Source organism: Lepisosteus oculatus, chromosome 12 (assembly GCF_040954835.1).
Source record: "Lepisosteus oculatus isolate fLepOcu1 chromosome 12, fLepOcu1.hap2, whole genome shotgun sequence".
Lineage (NCBI taxonomy): Eukaryota > Metazoa > Chordata > Actinopteri > Semionotiformes > Lepisosteidae > Lepisosteus > Lepisosteus oculatus.
The window spans coordinates 11808941-11818987 of NC_090707.1; the positions used below are offsets into that span (position 1 = coordinate 11808941).

At 36.3% G+C, this 10047-nt stretch overlaps 1 protein-coding gene across 9 annotated transcripts in view; it reads left to right on the forward strand.

Moving 5' to 3' along the window:
* fmnl2a (formin-like 2a) overlaps window positions 1–9838 on the forward strand; it is a 75395-nt gene extending 65557 nt beyond the window's left edge. For 2 of the 9 annotated variants that reach the window (XM_015358725.2, XM_015358730.2), the window contains 10 exons: window positions 313–547; window positions 953–1021; window positions 1131–1211; window positions 1621–1750; window positions 2226–2389; window positions 3268–3369; window positions 3500–3598; window positions 4035–4158; window positions 5848–5979; window positions 7849–7939. In XM_015358725.2, the coding sequence (XP_015214211.2) occupies window positions 313–547; window positions 953–1021; window positions 1131–1211; window positions 1621–1750; window positions 2226–2389; window positions 3268–3369; window positions 3500–3598; window positions 4035–4158; window positions 5848–5939 (1096 nt within the window). In that variant the 3' untranslated portion in view covers window positions 5940–5979; window positions 7849–7939. Of the gene's footprint in view, window positions 1–312; window positions 548–952; window positions 1022–1130; window positions 1212–1620; window positions 1751–2225; window positions 2390–3267; window positions 3370–3499; window positions 3599–4034; window positions 4159–5847; window positions 5980–7277; window positions 7375–7848 lie in introns of those variants that run through there. The other 7 variants (XM_015358724.2, XM_015358729.2, XM_015358723.2 and 4 more) reach the window with 5 other exon arrangements.
* The last annotated feature ends 209 nt before the right edge of the window (window positions 9839–10047 follow it).

Consider the following 10047-nt stretch of genomic DNA (forward strand, 5'->3'; position numbering starts at 1 on the left):
CAACAAAATGTAGTACAGTAAGAATATGCCACATTACTTCAGTATTTCTATTTCCTAAAACTCTCCAGGCGTTTCTTATATTTTTGCTCTCATCTGTTTACTGATTTAACCCTCTGCATGTCAAAAAGGGGTCTGTATAATTCACCCATTTGTCTCTGAATGTGATGGAAATGACAGACACTGGAATAAGCAGGTAGAAGACTAAGACATCAGAACGAAGTTTAATGCAGTGAGTGTTAAGTTGGAACATTATCAGACTTGCTGTGTCTATGTGTGGCCTGTGTCATTGTGAACATCTCTTTTCTCTTACAGGTTTGACCTAAGAACTTTACCTGTGGATTTTGTTGAATGTCTGATGAGGTTCCTGCCAACGGAGAATGAAGTGAAAGTCCTGCGGCAGTACGAGAAGGAGAGGAAACCACTGGAGAGCCTGACGGACGAGGACAGGTTTATGATGCAGTTCAGCAAAATTGAGCGATTAATGCAAAAAATGACTATAATGGCCTTTGTTGGGAATTTCACTGAGAGCATACAAATGCTAACCCCTGTAAGTATGTCTGAACTGTAACCTAAATTCTGTTACAGAGAATTAATGTTTTACCATTTGTAATATGAAGAAAATTGAAATGTTTTGTATACATACCATTTTTAAAGTGGTAAAAATAGGATGTTCATTGATCACGCTTTGTTTTTTTATTTTTGCCATCTCCATCTGTTCTGTAGCAACAGAACTCGATAACTCAAATTTGATAACTAGTTTTGTTTGTGATTGTAACTAAAGCCAGTTAATTGATTAATTGCAAAGTTATTAAAACTTTATCAAGGCAAAAGCAGAAATATCTGATTATCGAATATCAACTCAGTGATTCAAAAATATCAATAGATCTCATGTGAATTGATATCTAATATCAAAGATGATACTATATATAACGTTTTTGTATTTTTCTTAAAGCAACTTCATGCAATAATTGCAGCATCGGTGTCTATAAAATCATCACAGAAATTAAAGAAGATACTTGAGGCAAGTATTCATCTAGTCTTCTCTTCTTGTGTGTTTTTGTTTTAAATTGTTGTTAAGTACGTCTAAGCACAAGCAATGGTTTTATGTAACTCTTACTTTTCTTCTGCAGATTATTTTGGCTCTCGGAAACTATATGAACAGCAGTAAAAGAGGAGCGGTCTATGGTTTTAAACTCCAGAGTTTAGACTTGGTAAACAAATATTCCACACTTCTTAAGCTCATCTCCATTTCTTTTAATAGGTTTCAATTTATACTGTACTTTCATGATCCACACTGCTTCTAATGCAGTGTAATTCAAAGAGATTAAGATGGATTGCTTTGTTTCATGTGGTAATTGTTTTCATCTGTTTTTTAAATGCAATTTTACTGAAAATAACTCCTGATGATCTTTTTGTCTTATGAAAGCAGAAAACAATGCTGTCCCCTCAATATTTAGTTTAGAATTTTTTAAGCAGTTGACAAGGTAACTATTTTGAATGCTGTGACTAGAACAATTTACATTAAAATGTTAAGGATCTGTGTGTTTTTAGAAGGATAAAAGAGACAGGAAGTAGAGTGTGTATTTGTGTACAGCATACTAAAATGTTTAATTCCCAAAGCTTTTAGACACAAAGTCTACGGACAGAAAGCAGACTCTGTTACACTACATTGCCAATGTAGTCAAGGAGAAATACCATCAGGTGTCCCTCTTCTACAACGAACTCCATTATGTTGAAAAGGCAGCAGCAGGTAAGGGCACTCGGTATTCAAGACTCAAATGAACAAAAGTATTGTATTAATAGAAGTTTGCCTGTATGTTTTAAGGAATTACTGATCCAAAATAATGTGGCTTTCTTCTGTGGTTTAAACTAACTAAATTTATATTGTTTTCATGTGCAAGTTTAGTCTTTCACACATATTTTTTTCCAAACAATCCAAAAGTTTCAAGTTTCACCATTTATAAATACGAATAACTAAAGTGCAGCTATTTGTCTTCACAAATTAAACTGCATTTTCTACAAGTACTGTAACTGAATTTGAATATTGTATGGACTCCATTATTTTCTGTCTGTTTTTCATAAGTGGGAAGCCCTAGTCCCACTCTGTTTATGTAGCTGTAAGTAACTAGTTAGAATTTCGGGCTGGTAATTGTCAGTATTCGATTGACACAATATTCCTTTGGTATGGAATAGCATCAAGCTTGGTGTTTTTCCTTCTGCCTTAGTATCACTAGAGAATGTCCTATTGGATGTGAAGGAACTTCAGAGAGGAATGGACTTGACAAAACGGGAGTACAGTATGCATGGCCACAACACTATGCTGAAAGACTTCATCAACCAAAACGAAGGAAAGCTCAAGAAACTCCAAGATGATGCCAAAATTTCACAGGTAAGTGGTTTTCATGTAGGCATTTGATGCTAGACTTGGACTAGAAATAGAAACCTGTGGTCAGATATTTTCCCTATTATCCTGCTTGAGCAAAATTTCATCTGACTTTTGAGGGATGTCATAACATTATATATATATTATGCGGCTGAAGGTCAGGGACTATTCGGGTATGACTGAGTTCTACCAGAGAGGGGGAAGATTAGAGATAGATACTTTATTGATCCCGTGAGGGAAATTGCAGTGCAACAGCAGCTTAACACACACAACACAGCCACAGTGTGTTGTAACGAATTATATAATAATAGTACAATACATAGAATACAATACAAGAGTTAATCACAGTCCGGACAAACAAAGAACAAACTAGAACAAAACAGTACACGGAAAAATCGTATCACACATATGAATATAAATATAAATGTAAATATAGATATAAATATAAATGTATTGCACAGGTCCCTGGCATATATTGCACAAAAAATGGTTGTAAATGGGAAAAAGAAAAAGAAAGAGAACAGATGTAGCAGTAGATGTGTATATGCGTTTAGTCCAGAAACAGGTCACTGTCGATGTTGCCTCTGCCCAGACGCAAGGTGGATGCGTTGTACAGTCTTATGGCAGAAGGCAAGAATGACCTCCTGTAGCGCTCCCTGTCGCACCGTGGATGAATCAGTCTATTGCTGAACGTGCTCTTCATTCCTGCAAGCCTGTCATAGAGGGGATGGGAGAAGGGACATAGAGAAGGGACAGACTTTAAGTTTAGGAGTTAAGAGTGGGAGAGAAGGGGGGTCAGAGGTTGTTATTAGCACATTTTCTTGTTTCTAGCATACTTGATTAGAAATGGAAATGTATATTAATATTTTTTTTTCTTTCTAAAGGATGCATTTGATGAAGCAGTGAAATATTTCGGAGAAAATTCCAAAACAACGCCTCCTTCTGTGTTCTTTCCCGTCTTTGTCCGATTCGTGAAGGCCTACAGGGTAAGGGAAAGCAGCACTTTCCCGTTTTTCAATGAACCACCCAGTTACCACTGCTTTCAATAAAGATCAGAAACTCCCAGAACTATGTGGATTACAGGTGAGGTTTTAATTTCCCCTTCTTTTAAAACAGCAAGCAGAAGAGGACAATGAACAGAGGAAGAAACAGGAGCAGGCACTCATGGAGAAACTGTTGGAGCAGGAGGCCATGCTGGAGCAGCAGGACCAGAAGGTACTGTCATGTTGGCACGATCCAGCTAATTGTGTAAAACATCCAGTAAAAAAGTCAGCAAAATGTGAACCATTGCCTTGTCTGTTTTAGTAATATAAAGTTATAGTAATATCTTTGTATAAATTATTCTTTATGTACTTTGTTGTACAGTAGTGCTCTATTTCAGATCCTGTTTAACCATACTTGGGTACATTTAAAACCAAAGAAAAGAACAGATTCACTAATGTACTTAAGGTATCACGTTTACTACATTTCATGAAGTGGGAAACAGAGAGTAGTTATAAATCAGACGATATCCCCTTTTGTGTCATATGAAAAGCACTGTTTCCGGCACATTGCGTGTTAATTCTTTGTGTCCGTTTTCACATGTGCCCCAGAATTTGTTTTGTTTGTGCTGCCTTTTGGGATTATCAATCTGGTTCTTATCTCCCGCCAGTCGCCATCGCATAAGAATAAGAGGCAGCAGCAGGAGCTGATTGCAGAGCTGAGGAGGAAGCAAGTCAAGGACAGCAGACATGTCTATGAAGGCAAAGACGGTGCCATTGAAGATATAATTACAGGTAAAGACAAGCTGGGCCGTGCCGTGCTCTTCATTGTAGTTAACTTGATTCAAAACCTTAAAAATTACACAGGTACACCCTGTTAGATGTGGATTCTTTATTTGCTGATATATTATTATTGTCATATATTTATACCAAGATTCGATTTTAATGCTTCACACAATAACGTTTCTCTGCTGGGCAGAGATCCGCACTGACAACGTAAACTCATAAAAACTGCTTTACTTTTGTTTTCCTGTGAACAGAGCATTTAACTTTTGTTTTTATATTCCTTGTACATTTATTACTGCCGTACAGTACTATTTCACAAATAAGCAGTGAAAGCAGGAATGTCAACAGATTTTTAAAGTATACTTTATAATGGCATTTAAAACACATTTTGAAGATTCAATTCAGTTATTAAATGTCTAGAGTTAAACAACAGAAAGCATTAGTGTATATTATAACAAGATAATAAAAAATACTAAACTCCAAGAAAATCACACTACTGTATAGTCCTGCACAGCAAAGCTCACAAATGGCAAGATTTTATCAAAATATGTGTATTATTTTTAATATTAATAGTTCATAAATATATTTCCTAGGCACTGTTTTCTTTCTTGCTGCGTACTGTATTAAGGAAAAAGATACATTTGTACCAAAATGATTTTTCTTATGCAAGGGTTAGACTGTTTTGCTCAGTTCTGAACCTGAACCCCTTTTACGTCAGTCCCAAAGAGGAAAATTTATTCGTTATCCATTGATTCTCTGTACAGTGAACTTTTCCAGAATTAATTTCCGACATATAACTGGATATATCTGTACTTTAATTCAGACTTGAATACAGGAAAAGATACAAGTGGAGCTGTTTGATTGGTACTTGAAGGTGCTAAAATAGCTCTAGCTATGTGCAGCTGACTGCATGCCTTGTTCATTACTTGCAGTTTGTTACATTGCATTAAATTAACTTTTACGTGAGACTAACAGTATTCATCCTTAGTGATTTAACAAGTAGATTCTGAAAGGTTGTATTGTGGTTAATTCTAATATACTGCTTCTGTTTTTAAAAATGCCATCTAATTTTGGTTTGTGCCACCACACATCTGTTAATAATCGTTGCCGTTCTGCTTGTTTTGCTGTAATAGTTTTAAAGGGGCTGAGCTGTTGAAGAATGAGTGTCTGTAAAAAACGTCTCGCTATGAAATTTAGAAAATTAAAGCCATGAATCTGCCACTTTTAATTGCTGGTTGGTGCACTAGGAAGTAAATAATTGTTAAGATCTCCTTACAGTAGAAGTAGTGTTTGCAGTGCAGACCAGAAAGTGGTTAATGTCAACGTTGAAAACAGGCAATTTCCTAATGGGAACGACTGCCTTGGATTCATGAATCTTGTCCTTCACCAAAATATTTACCCATTCTCTGAATGTAAAAATCAAAATGTGATTTTGAGTGGAAGTCTATAATCAAAAGTATGCTTGAAAGGATTAAGATTAGCTGCTGGAAAAATGTAAAAATGTATCTGCAAGTCCTAAATGTGATGTCAGGAAAGGGGGATGATTTCATTAAAGATAAAAGCCCTTTAACCACTTATTATGAATGTTTAATAATGCTTAGCTTTAGTTTCCATTTTCTGTAGATTGCTAACCATTTCCTAGAACTGTAGATGTCTGCTGCTTACCGTGTTCTGTCTTGTTTGGCTGTTTTAATGCAGTGCTGAAGACAGTGCCCTTTACCGCCCGAACAGCCAAACGTGGTTCTCGGTTTTTCTGCGAACCTGTTCACGCTGAGGAGTTCCATTACTAAACTTAAAAACTTTCTCAGCTGATGCTCATAAAAGGTTGCTGTAGGTTGAAATACTATATACGTCTCTTTTTCACTCTTCATGGGCCCACCTGGATGTGAACAAACGTGTGTCTGGTGTCCTGTGGGGCTTCTGTCCGTGCAATGCTGCCCTCCTGGCATGCTGGTGTGAAATCTCTGGAGGAGCTGTCGATTCCTTGTGTGCCCTGCATGACACATGTCACCGTCACCCGATCCATTTCACCTCAGCAGTGCACCTCATCCGTGATACCTCTGACACATTGTCACAAGCCAGAGCAAACCATAATGTCACCAAGTCTTAGGATCTCGAGTTAGAGCCTGCAAAATTAATAATAACCCTTTGTTGATTATTGGTTTTTGGATCAGGCCTTTCATTTAGCACCCCCTGGTGTTGAAACTGTATAGCTTTATGGTATTATTATTATTTTTATGAATAATAATAATAATGATTATAATAACCATGGGTACACATTGCTCAAACTCAGTCCTGATGGAGATTTCTTGTGTTTTAGACAAGTGGCACTATGCCTTGCTTTTCTTTTAATCTCCATGGAAATTTGAGTGTTTGTAAATATTTGTTTGCATTTGGTTTTGCATCATGCTGGCTTTTTCAGTGCACTTACAATTTCATACTCACCGTCCCAGTGCTATCTTCTTTTAAGTGTTGGTTTTCCCTCTGTTGCGAACGTGTTATGTTTCCTGTGGCACTGCATGGTTGTGCTTTTCAGTCCAAAGCATGAGCTTCATTTTCAACATCACTTCTGCATCTAATATAGAAGCCAGTTACATGATTCACACCGCTATCAGCAAGAATGGTTAGATGTAAAATATTTAGGTTATCTTTTCTGTTCTGGCATTTATTAATTTGAATATAGTGTATCAGAAATAACATGTAACTGGCTTGGGGCATGTTTTGATTAAATGTCTAATGTGCTGGTATCTTTCTTATTTGCATGGAAAAAAGTGGTGGTGGTCTATTTTTGCTGTTTTTAAACAAAACACAGTGTACTTCAAAGTTTAATGTCAACGAAAATGCATCCCTTGTAATCGCCTAAATTTAAAGAATCGATCTACATGTATTTTATCTCTGGTGTCAATCTGCAAAGCAGCTTGGGTTTTGTTGTACAGACATGGTATCTTTTTCTTTTGCTCCTGCTGTACCTATAGCAACTACCAGCCCCACTTCTCCTAATCTCTGCCCCCTGGCTGTTCTGCTCTGACCGCTAACCAGCAGCAAAGCCTACCTGAACACTCGGGTTCTGCTCCTGCATTCATCCCCGCTTCTGTTTAACCATCATTTTTGTTTTTTTCTTCATTCAGCCATAAAGAAGAATAATATAACTAAATTTCCAAATGTACACTCGAGGGTAAGGATTTCTGCTAGCACACCGGTGGTGGTGGATGAAACACAAACCTGGCAAGCATCCTCTTTTTTTAATCTAACTACTCCATCTGTACTGAAACAGTGCATAGGCTCAAATATGGCAAATAAGCCTGCAATTCAGATATTGGTGATGGTTTCTTTTTCCCCCCTCAGTAAGTAATTGTAATATTGCATGGCTGCTGTAAGAGTACACAAAGACAGTTAGAGGAGGTTTGATCTTTGCAAAATATAAAGGAGCATTTGATCAGTCACCTGCAAAAACAATCAGTTGCTTACATTTTCCTTTGTGACAATCAAAGTAAAACCCCTTGGAAAAACTTGACAATCAATTATTCATTTTAGCATTTCAGCCTTCTCTGACAGTTGATTGCTCACACGTCCTCATGTTTGTCTAACCCAAGCTGCTTTGCCTGACTGATGCCTACAGTAACACAACCAATCATTTGGCTTTTGAAATGTACAAGCTGTGTAACTTGGGCCTTTTATTTCCTCTCCCCCCCCGGACAGATCTTCGAAATCAGCCCTACAGGCGAGCCGACGCGGTGAGGAGGAGCGTCAGGAGACGCTTTGATGATCAGAACTTGCGCCCAGTGAACAACTCTGAAGTCACGATGTGAATGAGAGAACAGCACGTGTCAGGAATGTGTGTGTGTGTGCGTGTGTGCGCGCCATTGCATCTTTGTGAAAAGTAATGGTTGAACAAAAGCCAAGAGCTAGTTTCAAACCGGTGGGGCTGGAGGGTAAAAGGAGTCTTTGTCCCTGAATTCGGGAATCTAGCATTTAGAAGCCAAGTGCCTAATTCTGATTAGAAGGTGTTTACTAGTAGCAATATGACCTGATCTGGCTTTAATTCTGTTCCAAGTAATGTTGAGCTTTTTTTTCTAAACTGGACACAAATGTCTGTACAGAAAATCCTCAAGTCTTTCTTTTGAAAGTTCAGAATGTAAGGAACATGATTCCTGGTGTTGAGGGGTATTCCGTGACATTTACTATGGAACTCCATAGTAATTGTGTAATACATTCCGGTGCTATTGTATTTAGCCTAGGAATTAATTTTGTGCTTTAGCTGCATTTTTTTTTCATTAGCTTCTCCTTTTTTTTACTCAAGGGCTAATGATTTTATTTATTTTTTTAAAGAAAAAGTGTCCCGGTTCATTCCAACATTTAATACAAATCAATTTCCAGGAGCAGAAGTACTATGACATATAAGGGTGAACTGTTTCTTCCCACAGTCAAAGATTTCTGAGCAAATATACAGCAATTCCAGAAAACTGAAGGGACATTCCGAGGCTGGGCTACATTTTTTTTTTGTGAAATGACAAGGTTAATGTGAATTGTATATACTGTAGGCCTCCATACTAAGGTATTAACATCTCATTTATCAGTGTTATTATGGTTTACATGGACCAATACAAAAAAAATGTACAGTTTCAGAGATGAACTACTGAAGTAGAACTTAAGTGCTCAAATAAAATGCAAATAAAAAAAAGGTATGAAAATGTGAACCTTATAAATACATACCATATAATGAAATGATGTGAGAATTCGGTAATGATAATTAGAGCATACTACATCCTGTTGTGCCGTATACACTATATATGTTGAATACAAAACACAGGCAAAGCACTTAAGACTTCTTAAGTAGTTTATCATGAAAATGAATTCTGATTTTAATTCTCTTAAGATATGCTTTAGCTAACAACTAAATCACCTTGATTGTTTTTACTCACCATCTTTATTGTACAAGTTTAATGTATAGTATTTAACCACTAATCCACGTTCATTCAGTTTTGCTCATGTGAACCACTTGGTGTGAGTGGCATTTGTTTTTGATAATGTGTAGTTATGTTAAAAAAAAACAAAACAAAAAAAATTTCTAAATGTACAGATATTTTGCTACGAAATGGGTGCAGTTTTTATGTTTTTTGTTTTCTTTTTTTTTATAATTCTTTTTAATCCACATATTAGCTTATAGTTAATATTGTACATATTGTTTAAACAAAGTTTGCAACACTCTCTACTATACAATCTGAATGTTTCTTTAACTTATAGTTTTTTTGTATATTTAACTAAAATGACAGTGAACAAAATTTTGGCTTAGCTTTAATAGATTGATCCTAGATATTTTTAAGAAGTTTCACAATGATGTATTCTGTGTGCTAAGCAGAACATGCCAAGATTTTGTCTTGCTTGCCTGACATTAAAATGGCATTAAACCATTGATATTACAGTGAAACTTACAGGTCATTTGACCCTAAAATATCGATTTCGCATGTGTGTCAGCTTATTTTAAGGAAAAAAAAAGGTAGGTTTGTGAATTTCGACTTTGCAACAATTTCATCTCTTTAACTGGATAATATTGGCATGTTCTTCAGTAATGTATTTTAGGCGATACCTGCTTCTTTGCAATATTAAACATTTTAATAACGCAAGTTTCAAATTAGATCTCTGGTTTCTCCATGGCTATGTTCAAATAAACTATTTACACTACTATAAATGCAACGTTCTGTCATTTTTAAATCAAGCTTACAATTTTTGGATATGAAAACACAAGGATTTCTTAGGTGATCCTGTAGAATGGAGCTCTATCAGTGCTGGGTAGTCGTGAAAAAACCAAGATGTGTTCAGATTCTTGCAATAACCCAAGATGCTTCACTTCTCCAGTTTGATCTTTTAGAATACTTTCATTCTTTGATATTTGGATTA